Source organism: Sitophilus oryzae, unplaced genomic scaffold, assembly GCF_002938485.1.
Source record: "Sitophilus oryzae breed Bouriz unplaced genomic scaffold, Soryzae_2.0 scaffold_801_pilon_pilon, whole genome shotgun sequence".
NCBI lineage: Eukaryota > Metazoa > Arthropoda > Insecta > Coleoptera > Curculionidae > Sitophilus > Sitophilus oryzae.
The window spans coordinates 1,954,549-1,976,490 of record NW_022147419.1 but is presented as its reverse complement, the minus strand read 5'-3'; the positions used below and the strand labels follow the sequence as shown (position 1 = coordinate 1,976,490).

Here is a 21,942-nt window from a genome sequence, read left to right as displayed (position 1 = left end):
TTTAAAAATCTAAAGTTGTAGTCATTTCCGGTGAAACAGGAAGTGACAGAAAACAATTGAATACGTCAATCAATCCTAATTTATGTCATATATTAATATACCAAATTTCGATTTTTTATCTGAGAAAATAAAAAAAGTTATAGGGGTGAGCCACTTTCGAGACGCACCCGGTATAAAAACATATTTCGTAAGAGTTCTAGACTTATATATTAATTATTTACCTTTATTCTGTCAGGCATGGCAGCAATAATTTGTTCTGCAAGCGTCAAAACTCTGGCGTCTTGTTCCCCTGTAAAAAGTTTCCAAAAAAAAGGGATAAAACACTGCCACAATTCAAAATTAATTTAAAGTCATCAGAATAAACAAGATAGTAAAGGATATGCTAAGATAAAACAAATAAAACACATGCAAGCTAAGCATAAGCCCATACTGAAAGCCAATCATTGTAAAAAACTGCGTATTCTATTCTAAAACTGATTTTTGATTTGAATTGGGAATTTGATCTTTTAATTATGTACAAAAAAGATCAAAAGATTATAAAAAATAGCATTGTTTATAGTTAAATATTTATATAATTTAGTTTGCTATGAGTTTCAGGTTTTTGTGAAATATTCTGTTCTTTAACTATATCTAATAGTATACAGGGTGTTTCAAAACAAATGCGAAAAACTTCAGGGGGTGATTCCTTGTTCAAAATAAAGGGTAGTTTGCTTCATAAACGTTGGGTCAAAAGTCAACCATTAGGGAGATATCGCGGTACAAAGATGGCGGAAAAATAAAGTTCTTATTTTTTATCTTGAAAACGAAAAGAGATAGACTAATGAAATTTTATGGAAGCATTACTGTTATGAAAACACACTTTCTGGTAATTTTTTCACTTTTTTAAAATGAGTGGAAGGGGTTGAAATAAACTACCCCTATCATTCTTATTAACGAAATTTAAAGAAAAATCTTATCAAATACATGCAAAAATTAATTAATTTGGATAGTTTAGTTTGTTTAGAAACTTTTTTATCTCTTGTATTTTTTTGATAAAACTCACCGATTTGAAATTAAAAAATAAAATGTAAAGCATTACATGTCAGGACAAAAACATTTTCTGAAAAGAATCTAGTGGGCTGCTGTAATTTTTTTAGGAAAAAATCGGTCGCTGTTACTTTTTAGGATTTTCCTAATATTATTTTATTTGACATTACTCTACTGCAATACGTTATTATCTAGATGATTATTATTATCATTATTATCACTAGATTCTTAATCTAAAAATATTTTTTGTCCAGACATGTAATGCTTTACATTTTATTTTTTAATTTCCAATCGGTGAGTTTTATCAAAAAAACACAAGAGGTAAAAAAGTTTCTAAACAAACTAAACTATCCAAATTAAAGTATTTGCATGTGTTTGATAAGAATTTTCTTTAAACTTCGTTAACAAGAATGATAGGGGTAGTTTATTTCAACCCCTTCCACTCATTTTAAAAAAGTAAAAAAATTACATGAAAGGGTGTTTTCATAACAGTAATGCTTCCATAAAATTTCATTAGTCTATCTCTTTTCGTTTTCAAGATAAAAAATAAAAACATTATTTTCCGCCATCTTTGTACCGCGATATCTCCCTAATGGTTGACTTTTGACCCAACGTTTATAAAGCAAACTACCCTTTATTTTGAACAAGGAATCACCCCCTAAAGTTTTTCGCATTTGTTTTGAAACACCCTGTATAATACAAACAATACAAAAGTTGACAATAAAAGACATCCAGTATATCAAATGAGAGGTCGAAAGTAAGAGTGGGATAAAATTTTGTTCAAAGCAAAAGTGGGTTTAAATTTTCTCTAAGATCAAAAATAGCATATACATCACAACTTTGGGCAAAAGTAAATCGAATATTAATCAGCGCAAAAATGGTTCGACAAAATATTCAGGGCAAAAAAGCTATAAAATATTAACCCGTTTTGCGCTAAGAAAATAATACGTAGATTCGATAGACGATAAGAAAATGGTTCTTTTTACTCTGCGCGCTGCCGTATTTATGTACTATCGAAGGGACGTTTTTATAATACTATTGAGTATTGAGTGCTGTTTCACATGGAGCGGACGTGCGGACCATCGTGGACCATTGTGTGTATTTTTAAGAATTGACGGAGTACTTTCACCTGTAGATCGCCCATTGGTTGAACAAGTACCATGAGTATTGAATGTATGAATACTTTCACATAGGCGCGGATGATCCGTCGAAGCAAGGGATCGACGGATGGCTGTTGGACGAAATCATACGGGCGGACCATCCGCGCCCATGTCAAAATACTCATACAAGCTCATAGTACCTCTTCAATAAACGGACGGTCCGCGCGGACGCCGGACGGCCCGCTCCATGTGAAACGGCACAACAGGGACGATCAGCGCGGACGGTTTGAGCGAATGCTCCGCCCGTGTAAAACTGCACTTCATACTAAATTTTATTTCGTGTTTTTGCACCTATTTTAGTGTGTTGTTTATCTTTCTTGTCTATGGTGTTGTTCAGTATGGCAAAAGCATCTCTAGCAGAGCTGCAAGCTCACAGAAAACTTAAGTCTTTTTGACTTAAATCATTTTAGTGACTTAAGTCATTTGATTTTAAGTCGATAAATCAAATGACTTAAGTCATTTCATTTATTTCGAAAGATGACTTAAAATACTTAAATCTTTTTTAACGACTTATTTTATTTTAAAAAGATTTAAATCTTTTTTAAAAGATACAATATGACCGAAAAAGAACGGCGTCAGCGATGACTATGAAATGAAGTTCGCTGTCATTTTATATGTAAAATTATATGGGGAATGTCATTGATGTTTATTTCCAAGCCAACTGGATGCCGTTTTTTTATCATACGGTATATACCTATTGATATAGTAATTATTTATATTTTTTGCTTCACACTGCTGTACTGCTGTTTATTTAATTTTTGTGTTTCACACACATTTTTATACCTATAAGATAATGAGTTTGATATTACAAAACACAGTATTTTAGTTATAGGAAAATATAAAGCCTAACGGCTCGGAAATTTTCAAAAGTGAAGAATATAATTATACAAAAATTATTTCCATTGTCTAGATGTGCACTTCCGAATATAACTTGTTTAGTTTATATCTGGTCGGCACCTTTTGACTTCGGCACGCGCTTTGATATCACACACGGACCGCCGCCGCCGATGCCATTTGAAGAAAAATATATTTCATAGAAAAAATAAATTACTCCCTCTTTTATGCGATTTTTCGAAAAGAAAATGCGGACTGGGACCACATACGTATTTGCATTGATTGTGTCCGCACGTGTAATACGGAAGAATATAATATTTTTATTTGTTTAATATTTTTTTGAATTTTGTTTTATTTTTATTTAATATAATTTATTTACGAATTTGTATTTGAAAAAATAAATTCAGTGTTCAGTGACTTTAAGGATAATAGATAAGTAAGTACACTTAATTTCCTCATTTCATTAGTAGAGTAAAAAATAAAATAAATTTGTAATAAACATGCATATATAATATTTTATACTTTTTATGGGACGGAGTCACAACGCCCCCACCCCTTACCCCCCCCAGCTACAACGTTGTAAAAATCAATTCATAGAACTGATTTTATGCCCTTAGCAATTTAAATACACTAAAAAAAAAAAAAATTCTTTAAAATTTTTATTATGAACTTTTTATAACGTCTTTACATAATTTTATATTATATAAAAGCTTGTAGCGAGATTTGAGTGTACAGTTGTACGACAACTTTATCTTGTAATTCCTTTTCTAGTGGTGTATCATAAGACAAACTTTCAAAATGAGACAGGGTAGACACAGGTTTTAGATTGTCATGTATATTGTATATACTTAAAGTAAAGTTGTCGTACCAGATTTTTATGAGTGCAACTGTACACTCAAATCTCGCGACAAGATTTAATATAATATTAAAATTATGTAATGAAGTTATAAAGTTTATAATAAAAATTTTAAAGAAAAAGTTTTTTTTTTCTTTTTTGTGTATTTAAATAAAAGCTTGTTTTTAAAAAAGTTCTTTTTCTTAAAATTTATTTTTTACTTTTTAGTTATGCTGGTTTTTCTTAAATAACTTTCTATGGGCATCCTAATAATATGTATATCGATTTTCATTAACAAAGGAGAACTTAAAAAAACGACAGCTGTCAAATTTGACAGTTCAAATGTGAGACAAATAAAACGAAAACCGACTATGGGGTAGGGGGCATCCAATATATCGATTTTTATCAAAATCGGACAACTTTGAAATTTTTTGGACAGCTGTCAATTCTGACAGCTGAATTTTTCTTCTTTCATTTTAGCCCATGGCCATCCTATATATATATATATATATATATATATATATATATATATATATATATATATATATATATATATATATATATATATATATATTATGTCGATTTTATCAAAATCGGTTCACTTCGAAATTTTGACATGTCATTAAACTGTCATTTTTTCAAGATAGCCGCCCACATATTTTTTTTTCATATGTATATACCCACAATATACCTATATTATAATAAATAAATTTTTTTATAATAGAATTTTAAAAAATCAAAACCTCAAAATGGCGCCATTTTGGCCGCCATTTTAACAGCTGTCAAAAATTTGGTCATGCCTTGTAAAAAATGTATAATTTCCTACAATCAAAGGAAGTGGTTCTAATTTAGCTTACAAGATTTGCCCCGAACAAACATACATACAAAGCAAATTAAATAAAAGCTTATAAAAAGTTGATTTTTACACTACTTGTTGCATATGGTGCAAATGTTATTTTTGTATAGAAAACTAGAGGAACATGAATAAACTGACTGGCAAATACGCAAACAGATTTTTTTATCTAATAGTAAATTAACGATTTTTTCTTCGGACAAAAAAGGAATATTTTTAATCTTAGAGTAAAAGTGGCATATAATTATAACCCATTTTTACGGTAAAGTTTCTTTCTCTCATTTTTGCTCTCATTGCTACTTAAACCGCTTTTGCCCTCTGAAAAACGCAAACCGTTTTTGCCGAGAGTAAAATTTTAACCCACTTTTGCTATCAGCCTCTCAAATATAATTTTGATATTGTTTGAACTACGCAATATTTTTGGAGACATGCATTTGTTAAAATATACTCCAAATTATTAGTATTCAAAATGCCAGAAAATATTACTAATATTATTTTTTTAAATGAACCTACACTAACCAGTAAGAATAATATCAGATTTATAAAGTTCTGTACATAGAAAAATTAACTATTTTTAAATGTACTCTTCCTATTATCAAAAAAAAAAGAAGAAAGAAACACTGATTTAGCATTAAGAGATATGAAGTTAATAAAAATATGTTATATTTGAGTCTGATCTCTAAGTTTATAAATCCAAAGAACAGGTATCCTTATTTTTAAAATAGTTTTTAATACTTATTTATATTTTATTAACATTATTTATATAATAAAAATACCTAAACTTTTCTTAAAACTATAGTTCGCAAATAACTCACCTCTGGTTGAGCTGATTTCGTCTGAAATACTTCAGTCTCAAATACGAAACAATGATAAATGTTAAAAAAACAAAACTAAAGACGTTAAACAGGTTGGAACAGGTACGAGTGTCACAATATCCCAGAGGCGACTTATCAGCTAACCCAGCACATTTAACAGATATGATCTCATGGTAATAAAAAATATAGAGGTGCCCGATTCTTGGAAAGCTCTTTACACAGAAATCTCTTTCACTATTTAAGAATATTTAAAGTTACTAGTTCCAAACTAGTCTAATATTATTTTTAACCCAAGATCAAAAATAGCTATTTACGTAACAAGTTGCGAAATGAATGTGTTTTAAGCACGGGACGCAAAATTGGACAATACGTCGAGTGCTTAAAACACTCTTTTCGCAACGAATTTCTTACAAGATTTTTTGTGAAAGCGGGTAATTTGAGATTTTCATGCTATTGTTATTATTATTTTTAAACATTTTTTAAAATGTTCTGGAAATCGGTTTCTAAGGCATTGTATGGGCATTGTTTATGCATTGTTTAATGCCAAAGATCTGTCAGGTTCAAACGTCGCCGTATTTCCTACAAAGTTTTGTGAAAAAATGAGTGATAATGACGAGTCTTTGGATATTCAACAAGCTGCTGAAACTGCGATATCCAGGTTAGTGCCAGAGAAGTCGAAAAACTTTATACCACCTACAACAACTTTGAAATCTGGGTCAAAGAACATGTTGAGAATTTCAGAGAAAAGGTATTGCTAGCCTATTTCCTGAAGTTATCCACTACCTTAAAGCCGTCAACTCTGTGGAGTAAATATTCGATGCTCTGCACCATGATTTACCTGAACAGAAACGTAGATATTAGCAAATTCACAAACCTTATTGCATTTTTAAAAAGAAAAGCTTCCGGATATCAGGCAAAGAAATCAGAAGTATTTACAAAACTGGAAATAGATCGCTTTATGAAAGAAGCCGATGACAAAGAATTCCTGCTGGCAATTGCCCAGTAGCAAAGCCAAAACCGAGACAAGGCAAGACAAAGAATTCCTGTTAGCTAAAGTTGTCTTAATCGTTGGAGTATTTGGAGCATGTCGGAAGGAAGAAATCACGTTTTTGACCGTAGATGCCATTAAAGATCATCATTTATTAGTTTGAAGATTCCGAATACAAAAACTCATTTTCCAAGAGTGTTTACGATTACTGAGGGACCAATACATGGTATCAATTTCTTACGTGTATTTCGTAAGTACGCAAAACTTTGACCACTCAATGTGACACATCAGCGATTTCTCTTGACGTATCGAAAAAATCAATGCTGTACTCTGCTAGTTGAAATCAATACAATTGGAGGTGTGCAAAAAAAGATAGCGGAATTTCTTGGACTCTCGAACGCCATTGAATATATTGGTCATTGTTTCCGGGGCAGCTCTGCAACAATGTTGGCAGATTCAGGAGCGGATATAACAGTTTTAAAGCGACATGGAGGTTGGCGATTAAGCTCGGTTGCTGAAGGTTAAATTGAAAATTCTATTGAACAGAAAACCAAAATAGCAATAAGAATCGTGGGACAGAAAGATACGCCAAATAAGAAATTAAAAGCAGTTCACGTAGAAGCAGAAGCTACCAGTATTGCCAGTACAAGAAATTTACTTATTCTGACTCCTACAACTTGCATTTCTCTTAGAGACGAAAAGCTGGATGCCTCTTGTATTCACTTTAATAATTTAAATAATTGTACCTTTAAGATTTATAATAAATAAATATTTTCATTGTTTCTAACGTGTCATTTTTTACTTTTAGGCACTAGTGCTTAAACAAGTGTCACTTTTTTATACTAGTGCCTAAAAGAATGTCATTTCGAATCTCAAATATCAAAAACTGTCAATTTCGAAACGCTTTCACAAAAAATAAATTATTTACAGTCACATTAAATATAAAAGAGTATCTTGCTTCCCAAAACTAGCAATGTTAAAATAGCTTTTCACGTCATATTTAAATTAGTCTTTGAATATAAAAATTAAGAAAGGAGTATAATCGTTGATTGAAAGAATTGGGAAAGATACGCAACTTAATGGGCGAATTCGCGAAAAGGCTGATTCGATTTCCCCTTACGTCTCGAGTGCTGCGCGGTGGAGACGCCAATCGTTCTGCGGTCAACACATAAAACACTTATTTTCTCTAATTCGCCCGGCGAAGGCATGTCGAAGAGGGTGTGGATCTGAAAGCCACTCTGTTTTGCCATATTACAATGTGCAATATCTGTAATACGTTTGACGAAAATATCTATGGATGAAAAATCTGCGTTTATGTATTGAACATTTATTCGTGTTAAACATATAATAAACAACAAAAATAAAAATTCTTTTATAGGTACTGAATATGTCGTATGATCGAAAAAAGTCGTTTAGTTGGCTTTGGAATGACGATTAATGACATATACCATAATATTTTGCATATGAAATAACAGCGGTCTTCATTTCCAAGCCAATTCTGACGGCGCTCTTTGTTTAATCACATAATATTATATTAAATTGTTTAATAATAGAAAATCCGTATTAACGTACTGTATCGGCACCAGCGCAATAACAAGGCCGCACAGCTTATTCGTGACGTCATCAACCGGACGCCTAAAGCTTAGTTTACACGGGCAAGTAAATTATCGCAAGTATATGTCTGAGAGCACTTCTACGAAACTTGCATAACAGTATCCGAAAGCACTCTCCCAGCAAGTCACAAAACTGGCGGGGAAGTGGTTGCGACGAAAGACGCTTGCAAGTGTAAACAGGTGGGGAGAGTGCTCTGGCAAGTTAAAATTTATTTCCGTCTTGTTGAAAGTTTTTGGTGCAAGTGATTTTCGAAGGCGTGTTAAATAACGATATTAAAATGGAGTATGTGGTCGAAAGAAGATACCATCACTTTGATTAATTTATTTGAAGGATTTCCGGAATTGTGGCAAAAATAATCGAAAATTTACAGAGATAAAAGCAATCAAATTTATAGCTGACAAATTCAACACAACTGAGGCTGAGATTAAGCGAAAGCTACATAATATTCGTACCCAAGCAAACCAGGAGCGGAACAAAATTATAAAAAAAAGTAAAATCGACTTCTGACATTCGCCGAAAATTGTTTAAATGCTTTGGGTCTTCATTTCTTATTTTTTTTAATAACATCGCGTAAGCTCCAAGACTAGGCCTTCTGGCCAATCCATTCTTTAACCCGTACTCTTTTTCTAGATTTTCTTGACTGTTTGCATAAAATTGCAACAGAAATGCAGTGGCTGCAGGTCTCTTTTTACGGCGCGACATTTTTCTACTAAACAGTATACTTGTGCAATATACACCATACCGTGTAAACGTGCATGCAATTTCACGCAATGCAATTTCATGCATTTTTTTAAGCAAATTTTAAAGCAATTTCTTGCAACAAGTACTTCCTAGGCATATGCTGTGAGCAAGAAATTGCATGCACGTATACACGGTATGGTGTATATTGCACAAGTGTTTAGTAGAAAAATGTCGCGAAGTAAAAAGAGAGCTGCAGCCACTGCTCTTCTAGTTGCAATTTTACGTAAACAGTCAAGAAAATCTAGAAAAAGAATATGGGTTAAAGAATGGATTGCCAGAAAGCCTAGTCTTGGAGCTTACGCGATGTTATTAAAAAAAAGAAATGAAGATCCAAAGCATTTAAACAATTTTCTGCGAATGTCAGAAGTCGATTTTACTTTTTCTTTTTATAATTTTGTTCCACTCCTGGTTTGCTTGGGTACGAATATTATGTAGCTTCCGCTGAATCTCAGCCTTAGTTGTGTTGAATTTGTCAGCTATAAATTTGATTGCTTTTTGCTTTTTAGCTCTATTTCTGTAAATTTTCGATTTTTTTTGCCATAATTCCGGAAATCCTTCAAATAAATTAATCAATGTGATGGTATCTTCTTTCGACCACATACTCCATTTTAATATCGTTATTTAACACGCTTTCGGAAATCACTTGCACCAAAAACTTTCAACAAGACGGAAATAAATTTTAACTTGCTAGAGCACTCTCCCAACATGTTTACACTTGCAAGCGCCTTTCGTCGCAACCACTTCCCCGCCAGTTTTGTGACTTGCTGGGAGAGTGCTTTCGGATACTGTTTACATTATGCAAGTTTGGTAGAAGTGCTCTCAGACATATACTTGCGATACTTTACTTGCCCGTGTAAACTACGCTTTAAAGTTTGATTGCATTTGATACACTTTATACGTATATAATGGATATAAACTTTAATTGCGCCGAATTTTTAATAAATAATAATTAAACATAACATTTAAAAAAACATCTACTGATATCCCATCTCACATTATCCATCGTCATTGTATTTATTTACGCTGTAAGTGTGTCTAAGTTTCTTTTATTTCCTTTTCCAAGTATATACTTTTTTTACAACAGCAGTTTTTCAGACGTGTATTTGTAATAGAATTTATGATAATTTTTACAATAACTGAGCATTATAAATAGTACATTGTGGAAATTTTAATAATGGTGTTATTACTTTTAATTGGTGTTATTAAACTTTGGATTACAAAGTTATTTTTGATAAAAATATTTTTTTATTGTGAATTTTGAGAAACTACTCATGGCTTTGCAAAACTTTGTTAAAAATGATATATTCAAATAAACTATATTAGTTATTTCATCTTTCTGAAACCTAAGACTGCCTTTAAGGATTTTTATAAGTGAATTTTGTTCAATATCAGTGTTGTCTGAAAATGTTAAACTATTCTTACGTGTGTTGCATTTAATTTCCTTTAAGACAATATAACAGCAATTGTTTTTCTCATAATATACGCTATTGTCAACTTAAAATATACCTTTATTAAATTTGATTGATAAAAAGTGAGAGATAAACATTTATTGACTGGTATGATTTTTTCCGTATTCTATTAAAACTATTTTTATATACTATAATATTTTTAAAAACTCAGATAAAGACATTTTAAAACTTCGAAATATATCTACTGAGCGAAAAAAAATCCACAATTTGATCTTTTATCGGGTAATTATCAACGCTGCTAAATAGAGTTACGCCTCCAGTTGGTGACGTCACCAAATTTTTATGTCACAGCTGGATGGCCTTGTTATTACGATGGTGCCGTACTGTACCCAAAATCCGTAAATCTACGGATTAATCAGTAGTTCCGGCAACATTGTCTCCGGCAACCATTCACTCTGTCGACTGAAAGCAGAACTACGGTACAGTATTTTTTATCCGCTGCTCTGTAAACGACTGTCAACGCGCAGCTAAACTAAATGTCGGACAGGTTTTGTGCCACGAATTCGCCCATAAGGTTGCGTATCTTCTTATTTTTTCAATCAACGATATAATCCTGTGCCATGTATTCAAGAAAGAATAAGTTTTATTCTTTCTATGGAACTTGATTTTTACGGAAAGCACCTCAATATTTCTTATTACCGCAAAGATAGTAATGTTAGTTCGAAAAATAAGGGAGATATAGCTATGTATGGTATAAAATATAGACAAAAAGAAAAGGAAAACAAAAATACACCAATAAACATCAAGGAATAATATATATGTAAAGTTAGAGAGACAACACCGATAGACAACATATACATAGATCATGGTTATCACTGACCTACTGCCGCGCCTGCGCAGATGTCATTGTCATCGTCATCGCTGACGGCCTCGACGTCGATTAGGGGACTACTGGTTCGAGGGTTGCTGCCCAACTCGCCTTGCAGTTCAAAATATACATTGATTACTCTTATTTTGTTTCGGGTATAAAAGTCTCGCATTAACAGTATTCGATGAGAAGAATTTAAGTATAATTACGACTAGGTAGTGACTCAGTGGCAAGTGTGTTTGCTTCTGGCCCGATGATACTGGGTTTGATTTCCAGGCAGCACACAAAAATAAAGACTGTTCGGCCATCGTTCAATGTCACGTCATCATTATATGTCAAATACGGGTTTTATGGTATCTATGAGATCAGTTCATCATTCAGAGTAATTGTTTTGAACATTTTAAGTAAGTTCCTATATTATTGATTTCCGTTTTTTTCGGCATTTATAAATTTTTTCTTGAACTCTTCAACAGTTTCGATCCCTTTAGTTCCAGTCCTTTGGACTGTTGAAATTCCTATTTCTAAAGCATTTCTAAAGCTCAACCCCGCTATATTATTTAAAAACGCTATCGATGTGTATTTTACATAGAAATATTACACCTTCGCATTGTACTTACTTTTTATACGGCGCGGCGTCCACGGGCAAGAGTGTTCTATCCCTAGATCATATATACTTACGCGGATAAATCAACGCCATAAGCATTGCGTGGAAACTTATATGGTGAAATTTTGATAAAATAATTTAGTACATACTAAAAACACGGTATGTCGCTAGTGCTAGGAAAAATAATTTTTAGAGGTTACTAGTATATTTGGTTGCCTGTGATATGCATATACAGGGTGTTTCCTAATTAATCTAAAAAATAAAAAATCGTTAGAAAACGGATTAAGGCGGGCTCTTAATAAGTTTATTTATTTTTTCTCGACAACGACAACCGTTTGATGAACAAGAAAAACTCAAAAGATCAACTTTGTTGAAAAAGGATGGCCAGTCAAGAAAAAAATATATTTTCTTTAAAAAAGCAGTGGTGTACCATTTATGTTAAGCAAAAGAATCGATTTTTTTAAATTTTTAACACCCTGTAGATCAGAAAGGAAGTACTTTAGACCCAATGGTTATATAAAAATTGTTTTAAGAACACATGAGGAATCACACCACAATTTTTGGACTAATTCGAAAACACCCCGTATATTGTCAACTTGACAATGATTGCTGATAAATCAAAAAATACCTTTTCAGTGAAAAAAGCCTGATTTTCGCAGGAAAAATGTTGATTATTATTGAATATGAACCTGCGTCTGCAAATACCGGTTTGTTTTTTAATTTTCTATCTATCTAAATTTTAAATATCATAGTCAGAAATAGTTATATTATTTATTAACCGTAAAAATGGTTTTTTTTGTTGTGTTACATCTTGCAAAGAAACTAACAAAACTGCAAAAATGCAGGTGTTTCCAAAAGACGATAAGGTATATATCTTAGATAAAAGAAAAATATATGGTATGTATTCGTAGTTTGATTTAAGTTTTATCAAATATTATGATTTACTTTCTACCTTGTAGTCAAAATTTATTTTTAATAAACTGTAAAATATATAAATATTCTTATGTTTTATTAGTTACTCTGATATACTAATATATCAGTGTAACTTTAAAAATAAATCCATTCAAATATAAACATAAAAACATTTACAGAAGAAAAGGCGAAGGCGCTGGGTTAAATGTAGTCCCTACTAAGAACACGGAGGGGCGCTTTGACCCAAAATTTTACTATTAAGTTTCATATCTATCTTAATAGAAGATTATTTTCTTTTATCTATGGCCATAAGTTAAAAAATATGTCCCCAACATCACGACATGCCATTTTCAAACCTTCTTTTTTGCACTTATGAAACGTTCAATAGGTTTGTCTTTCTCGAGGACCTGCCTTTACGCATGCGCATTAAAAGTGGCACGTATTTCCAAAATAATTACAATTTTATCCGGTTTAGAAAGTACAAATTATACATTGTTATGGAAACCAACTTTTCATTGTCATCATATTGTCACAATCTTGTCATAATCATATAATGTCATAATCAAGGAATATACCTAGCTAGAAAAAGAATGGACTCTGCCATACTGAAAAATGGTCCTACAGAAGTGGGTCATAATGTTATTTCCATTGTGTAACGACGCTTGTTTTTTGCGTTTTTTATTTTAAACATTGTATTAGTTACTCTTTTATCGATCGCTTTTATATAGCCAAGGATGCAAGTGTGTTCAGTGAGAAGTTAATTTTAAGTTTGTGCAATTATATTTTTATTTTTTATTCGTTGGGTTTTAATTTCTGGATAAATATTTGTAAAAATGACAAGAAACTGTTTGATGTGTGGAAATTATAATATAAATGTCCCCGAATTATCTTTTCATAGGCAAGTAAAGTAATCAGTTGTTCTTTTATGTATATTAAACCACATGTATACTTTCTGCTTAGATTTTCTAAGAATATTGATATTCGTACGGAGTGGCGAATTTATTTTTTATATAATTTAATTTTTGTGACAGTAACATTCAATTATTGTTGAAATATATGCATTTTACAAATTAAATTTTTAAAATTAATGTTCAAATTTGGCGCGTGGGCGATAGGTCCTCGACAAGAATAGATAGAGTAGAAGCACCACGTGTGCAACAAAAAAGAAGATAAATGGAAGTCGTTGATATGTTTGGGACAGTTTCCATAGTGATTTACTTATCCACGTAAGTATATATGATCTCGGGTTCTACCAGCGTCTCTTTTACGAGAAAAAAATCAATTTTGTTTGACAGTTACATTCGATTTTTAATTATGACATTGACATTGATCAATAAAATTATAACCCTAAATCAAATGACAATGACAATTATACTCAGTTTTTCTCAGGTAAGATTTCGACAGACGATGACAGAAAAAAAAGCAGATGACCATCCATACCACGCCATTTATTTAACTAAAAAAAGTTTCTAATATTTTTTAAGTTAAGTATGGATGGGTTTATATATAAATCCGTCATGCGTCATCTCTTGTTGTTTTTAATCAGTTTTATTGGTTTATTTTAAAAATGACAGATCATATTTCAATATTATTGATTTGGCAGAACGATGAACGACAAACGTACGCCGATGCGTATGAACTCGACTTAAGATTTTTGATTAGGTCATTTTTTATTTGTCAAACTCTTGCCAAATTATAGGTTATAATTTTGTGTCAAATTATGTCAAATAGAAATGATAAATATTTTGCATTTTGTATTTTGGACTGTGTTATTACATGTGTTTCTTGTTTTTTTTAAATTAAGTGAAGGAAAACTCGATGGAAAATTAAGAGTTGATCCAGACCATAGTTTACAGTTAATATTCAGTGCCAGAGACAGTTTTCCAGCGATTATGGCCAGATAGTTGTATTCAGGGGGGTGACAGTAAACCGGAAAATTGGAAACGGTTGTGGCGCGGTTCTACCCAGGCAGAAAGCATGGCCTTCTAGACTGTCCTAGACAAAAATCTGAATATTTCTATATGATTTCTGTCAATTTCTGCTACGGAACATTTTTATGCACGTCGGCGTCCTGTTCTTTTGTCTTTTGTCTGTGTGTCAACGTCAGCTCCCGAGGCCTCTGGCAAGGTCGGGCGCCATTTTAATGTTTGCCGTTTAGATTTGATTGGAAGTTTGTTTCTGATATTTCGGCTGAAATTTATAAGTACAAATATGTTTTTTGATATAAAGTTCCTTGTTAACACTTTAATAAAGTATATATGATATTAATTACATGAAGAAAATGATAAAATCGACGTTTCTGCGTGTAGTAGGTATGGGCCATATTATATGTAAAAGTAGGTAATATATTAACTGTTTTTATATTTTTTTAGCTTTAAACCCAAGGATCTTGGGATATTCTTTGCCAAGGATTTTTCCGTATCTCTACTTTAAAGACTGATCGGTGATTTTGAGCAATTGAAAGCAAGTTATACAAGGTAAATTATGATTATTGAACTATTATTAGCCTACATTAATTTTCTACAAGATGAACAGAAATGCGTAATTACATATCACATAGGTACCTATTATGTATTTTCATAGCAATAATGCTATAAATCTATGTATGTAGATTATTTTAAAATACAAATGAGGTATTAGATGTATATGTATCATATTTTTATTCATTTTATTTTCATTCAAGTCCTGTTTGATTTAATTCACAAAAAGTCTTATGTGCCTATATTTATGTTTTTACATATTTTTTTTGATTTCAGGTTTTGTGTGGGTTCCGGTTGCCTTTTCCTGCTTCCAGTTATTTAGTTTTATGCCCGTGAAGCTGTGAAAACATTTATTTATCTTCAAGTTTCTGTAAGTCAATGCACTGTTACTTTACTAATTCACTTTAACACAGCATCTCTGATATTATTTAAATATTTGATATTGATACAGTAGTTTATTGGATTATAGCTCTTTAATTGTGTTGATTTGCATATTTACATTGTTCTAAATTCCAAATAAATATTTTTGAGTAATTTTGTTGTATTATTTACTACTAGAAAGAGTAAAAAGTATATTAACCCTCATTTAAACCTCCTGAACAGTCCGCCATTAAAAACCGGAAACGGAAATAAATTTCATAAAATTGAAATTGTCATGTCTATGTCATGTCAAATGTCCCAGCCGCCATATCTGAAAATTAGTTACCCAGGCAGCCACGCTGTTTCCATAATTTAACATTGACTTGACACTTCTTCTTGTATTTATTATTTTATGGTTGTATTAGCCACAAATAAAGTTTGTATACCATCTTGTATATGGTACCAAACTGGAGTATCTGTATAATAGCAGCACACGATAAGTAAATAATAAAGTTTAGTACAACATAGAGATAATAGCAAAAGGTACTGGTTTACAAAAATTAAAATTAAAGTTAATTAACCAACTTTTAAGGTATAAAATTCAGGAAGTGTTAGTATTAATAAAATATTTTGTTTTATTTATGCTGTGTTTTATTTATTCCTTTGCAATCTTATTTTTTTATTTTTTCATAAGTTATATGGATAAATGTAACAATAAATGCAGGAAGTTGCTTGAGCTTGAAACACGGCTTGAAAGCCCAGGAAATCTTTTCTATATATCTTTTTATGGTATGTGTTGTTTTTTAAAATACACCCTTGCTTGTTTTGTATTAACACATACTGTAACTGTTTTGAATAAAATAACTCGATTAGATTTTTTAAATTTTATACAGTTTTTTTCACAATATTTTGAAGTAATCACTTGTCACTGAAATTTTAAATATATTAATTATTTTCTGCTATGCGTTCCAATTGTACCCAACTTATTTCTTTGTAAAATAAAATAAACTACTTTGAAAATACAATGACAGACACATCTATCACTGTCAAGGATCTTGTCGTTGGACAGACTATACTAAAAAGAATATAATAATTTGCGAAATGTCGCAATGACGTCACCAATCTCTTTTATCTGGTAGTCAAGTGATTAAGAGAGTTCGACAATAAATGTCATAGTGTTGGACGATGGTTGAACAGACCTAGGAACAGACAGTATTAAGATAAGCAGAGAGCATTTCTTGGTTGTGTCTGTAGAATATTAAAATATCTGAAAACATTAATTTTACACTTTAATTTTACCTAGTCGTAATTATTTTATTAATTACATGTTAATAAAAGAATGTAATAAATCATAATCACATGAAAACAATAAGAATAAAAATAGAAAACTATTTACTCACAGCGACAAGTTACAAAATACTAGAATGTTAGCAGTTAAAAGCAAAAAAGTAACAGATCAAATTAAAGATGTTTGCTTGGTCAGTCGATTTAACCAAGGTGTACGTTCATGCAGAATATCAAAATTGAAAATGTACTATACTTACCCCTATGAAAGTTTGTTTATATTTAAAGACTTTTGTAAAAATACATTTAAATAGAAGAATAGTTATATATTATAGACAGTGGCGTGCAATGATTTATAAAAAGGGTTTTATAAAAAAACTCTATATCATCTTTAAACAGTACAGGGTGAGTCAACGATAGAGTAAAGTCCATTATCTCATTTGTTTCGAGTTTTACAAAAAATGTTAAATAGAAAAGTTATAGGGAAGGTTAAGATACACGTTTTATATTTATTATAGACTATACAGGGTGCTCGAAAAAAGCGTGGCGAATATAACATGTTTTTTTTAATGCAAAACCCTATTTTTTATTTTATTTTTAGATTCTGCGTAAAATTACCGTTTATTATTTACATCCGCCACACTTTTTTGACGCACTCTGTATAGTCTGTAATGATTTTAGAATGTGTATCTTAACTTCCCCTATAACTTTTGTATTTAAGTTTTTTGTAAACCTCGAAACAAATGAGATAATGAACTTTACTCTATCGTTGACTCACCCTGTACAATTGTCGTTAATTAAAGACGACTGGGTAATGTCTATGATAATTTTGGCGAGGTCAATCTGTAGACGTCTTCTACTAAAAATTGACATAAAACTTGTCAAAAATTTATACTAATTATAGAAAGATTAAAAAAGGAAAGAACGTTTCCAGAACACAAATCTATTTCCAAAAATTATTTTTTTCTCGAAATTTTAACTACACCATTTAAAAACCATTTTTATTCAATATAAAAATAAATTACAACTTCAGCTCTTAAGGCCAACTGGCACTAAGCGCCATCAAAAAATAAAGAAGAATACGATCCAAGTAATGACGGCTAGAGCTTGACTTCGCTAAAATTACATTAATTGTCATTCCTCAGCCGTCTTTGACGCCGTTTTTTTTTCGATCGTAAGGCACTAGCAATGTCTTTGTAAGAAAGACTTTAGAACCATATTAATCAAATAAACAAGGACATTTTTAACGCATTGCACGCCTCTGCATCTAAAACAAACTTTCATATAATTACAAGTGCTCAGAATTTAAAAAAGAATTATAAAATATTAAAAATAACAATGGTAGAATGCTTACATAAAGCGAAATCCATTTTTCTACCTCCAGAATCAATGGAATCTGAGTCAAAAGAGTTCTCTCTGGTCGATAAGGAAGACTGAAGGGGTAAGGACATGCTCCTGTCAAATCTATCACAGAAAACACGTCAAACACCGGTATATTTATACAAAGTATCCTTCAAGTATTCGTGCATACTCACTTGGACAGTTTGGCGTTTTCCTTTGAACAAATTTTGGAGCTTTTGGGTCTCGAGTTCGTCTCCATGGAGCTCATGGTGCAACTCATGTGTATTCCGCTGTCGATAGATGGCCTCTTGATCAGTTTCTGACCGTTACTACCTCGCGTGCTTGATGATAAGTCTGACAACAGCGGACTGGGAGATGACGTGAGAAACTTGTTGGTGTCGCTGTCCAAATCGATGTTCAACATCTTTGATTTGTGATATTCGTTTCTAAAGTAAAGTTTTAATGAAAAAATAATATGTAATTTTTTTTTAATTAATTTCGAACATCTAGAGATAATATTTGGTAATTCTGAACTATATTTGACATCAATTAAACTTTTAGTTACGTAATCGAGTATCTTATCTTAAGTGCTGTTAAGAAGGTGAGTTTTGTTGATGTTAATAATAACTGTTGGATATAAAATGTGTCACTCTGTATATGTTTTTGTGCGTTTATTACACCAATCGATATCTACATCTATATCTATCTATTTATCTACCTTGTAACTGCTCCAGGTCTTAGGAAAACCCCGTCATGACTCTTGCTGTTAGACGAAAGGGACGCTAAACTTCCAATACTGCTCGCCGGACTGATAACTGTAGGCGAAACGTTGTCCATACTCGACTGACTAGAATGCAACAACATGTTGGCTTTGTCTCTTCGAAGCTCTAGTTTCTCCAGCTCGTCTACCAAATCCGTATGGCTGTTAGTTCTGGCGCACTCTAAGGCTGTTTGATTCTGTTTGTTTTTAATGTTGAGAGCTGTGTGGTTCCATTTGTAGAGCATTACGGCTGTTTCGGTATGCCCACGTTCACAAGCCCACATCTAGAGAGAAAAAATCATAAATTTGTTATACAAGACAAATATGAGCGCTTTGTATAATGTTTCTAACAACACAAAATAAAATACCTCTTCCAACCATTCTTTCACCACATCAACCTATTAAAAAAACAGTTGTTTGTCGATCTACTCGAACTACTCAAAAATATTTGTTCTCTCTACTAAGTGTTCACTCTGAATGACTTTACACTCTTGACACGGAACAACAGCACATCAGAGTTTCCAGGCGTTCACCCGTCCATCTAATCGCATCATCTATAATGAATATTACCGTAGGTACATAAGATGAGGCCAGAAACTTGTCAACTACCCCCTACAATTTCAGAGGAACTAAATATCCGACGATCTTTAAGGGCGACCGGCCACTGCGAGCGTAACTAAACTAAGCTAAGAATATGAAAACAACAACAACACACAATTAAATGGGAACTCCACTGGGAACGATTTTCGCTCAGTAGTCAGCTAAGTTTTCGTATTGTATCTCTGCTATCATAAAAATCTTCGCTTAGTTTAATTTGTGACGATCAACACATTGAAGGAAACTAGGAACTACCATCAAGGCCAAGCAGCAAGTGACGTGGCAACACCGCGAGGACTCGGCTACAGCTCGAAGACTATGGCTAGAAACCATAAAGACTAAAGAAGAAACTATAGGGCATCTGCTGTGCCACTGTCCTGCACTGGAAAACCGACGCTTTAAAAATTTAGGGCACGGTTTTTTGGAAGAACTAGAGGAAGCAGTAGAAGTCAACAACAACGACATCGGAAACTTTGCAAAGAGCTGGAACTGCTTTAACGCAAAGAAAGAATGAAAGGAAGGTTTGGTACAATAATATAGAGTAATAATGACAAATTATTTTTTCCAAATTACTCTAAATCTATTGGGTATTTCCACGGTTCCTTCCACTGTTTTTTACTCGTCTATTATAAATAGTTAAACTAACTACTATCTAAGTAAATATATTAATAAATTAATTACCAAAGGTGTATATCCAAATTCGTCTTGGCTCAAAGCATCAACTTCCGTTTCTAGAAGCAGGGAGGAGTTTTCTGCTCTCCAATGTAACATGGCGCAAACTAGTCTGGAGTATCCTAAGGAAGCTGCTAGATGAAGCAACGTCATACCTAAAACACCACAATTTATATTGATATGCTTATAAAAGAGTTAAAAAAGTGAAATTACCTCTGTGACTAGCAAACCAGGCTACACTAAGTTCCTCGCCAAACTTCCAGATCCTCGAAGTCATGTTCTGGCAAAAATTTACTAATCTGTCTTCGAAATTTGACTGTGTAAACAGTGCCGTATCTTCTACCTATTAAAAGAAGTTTAGATTTTACCATATATTTTCAAACTTTACTAGGATATGACAGAGCTGATAACTTCTGCGTAGATCAGCATATTTATGGTATAAATATCATAGTAATAAATAATATTTTTTTGCCTTTAGCTGTGTATTTTTTCTAATTTCGAAAAATCGAAAGTAGAGAGAAAAAAAGTAAAAAGAAAATAGTTTTGCTTGTCGTAAAGGGGGGAACCAAGCTCCCCTCACACAACCGGTTACTGGGCCTACCCTTCATCAGGTGGGCTGTCCAAGGGCTGGTTCTCACCGATACGGCAAGCAAAACTTCTTCTATATCAACAAACGATGTCGTAAAGTGTCGGTGAGATATTAGTGCATCTCCCGTCAAAAGATAGTAAAGAGCGTTTTTCGGCCCGCTCAAATATATATGAAATGAACAAAATTCTTACAGCTTTAGTGTATATTAATAAATAATATTTTCTTGCCTTTAGCTGTGTATTTTATATATATTTGAGCGGGCCGAAAAACGCTCTTTACTATCTTTTGATGGGAGATGCACTAATATCTCACCGACACTTTACGACATCGTTTGTTGATATAGAAGAAGTTTTGCTTGCCGTATCGGTGAGAACCAGCCTCTGGACAGCCCACCTGATGAAGGGTAGGCCCAGAAACCGGTTGTGGGAGTGGAGCTTGGTTCCCCCCTTTACGACAACCAAAACAATTTTCTTTTTATTTTTTTTTCTCTACTTTCGATTTTTCGAAATTAGAAAAAATACACAGCTAAAGGCAAGAAAATATTATTTATTAATATACACTAAAGCTGTAAGAATGTTGTTCATTTCATAAATATCACAGTATAGATATATATGACCAACTGCCACAGTTCTGAAGCTAAAGGGCATCGATATAATAAAACATGGCTAATTTGGTTCCTAAATGCCCAGAGTGGCGGGCTGTATTTATTAATCAATACTCCTGAATAATAATAATACATTCGGGGTTACAACAGCAAACTAAATCACTAATTTACACAGTTGTAAATGATTTACACATCCGCAGATACTTAACACTTTTTTTAGTCGAGTTTTAATCACTTGTTGATGACGCTTGTTGTCTGACGCGCGTCCAGTGTTAAAAGTAAAGTGTTTAGGTGTAGTTTGGTAAATTATGTCGTATAAATAGAAGGTTATTTAATCCATCGTGGTGCCCCACGTTGGGCGCCATAATTGTGTTTGATTTACTATATTTCTTAGTCTTCGGCTGCAAGATGATTTAGATAATCATTTTTTGAAATTAAACTATAACATGACAAAATTATCTCTTCAGTTTTCAACTAGAGTTAACATTGACAGCTCTTAACGGATATGTATATTCGCCCTTTGTCGCATTTTGACGATACAATTTTTTTATTGGAAATTTAATAAGTTGGATTTATTCCTTATTCCTATGATAATT

At 32.3% G+C, this 21,942-nt stretch overlaps 1 protein-coding gene across 1 annotated transcript in view; it reads right to left on the bottom strand.

Annotated features, from left to right (window-relative positions):
• Window positions 1-21,942, bottom strand: part of LOC115888546 (calmodulin-binding transcription activator 1) — a 517,884-nt gene that overhangs the window by 22,549 nt on the left and 473,393 nt on the right. The window contains exons 19-25 of the mRNA XM_030908300.1: window positions 20,367-20,496; window positions 20,163-20,308; window positions 18,843-19,168; window positions 18,319-18,570; window positions 18,138-18,247; window positions 11,156-11,254; window positions 222-289 (exon numbers count right to left, since the gene is read on the bottom strand). Coding sequence (XP_030764160.1) covers window positions 222-289; window positions 11,156-11,254; window positions 18,138-18,247; window positions 18,319-18,570; window positions 18,843-19,168; window positions 20,163-20,308; window positions 20,367-20,496 — 1,131 coding nt within the window. The remainder of the gene's footprint in view (window positions 1-221; window positions 290-11,155; window positions 11,255-18,137; window positions 18,248-18,318; window positions 18,571-18,842; window positions 19,169-20,162; window positions 20,309-20,366; window positions 20,497-21,942) is intronic.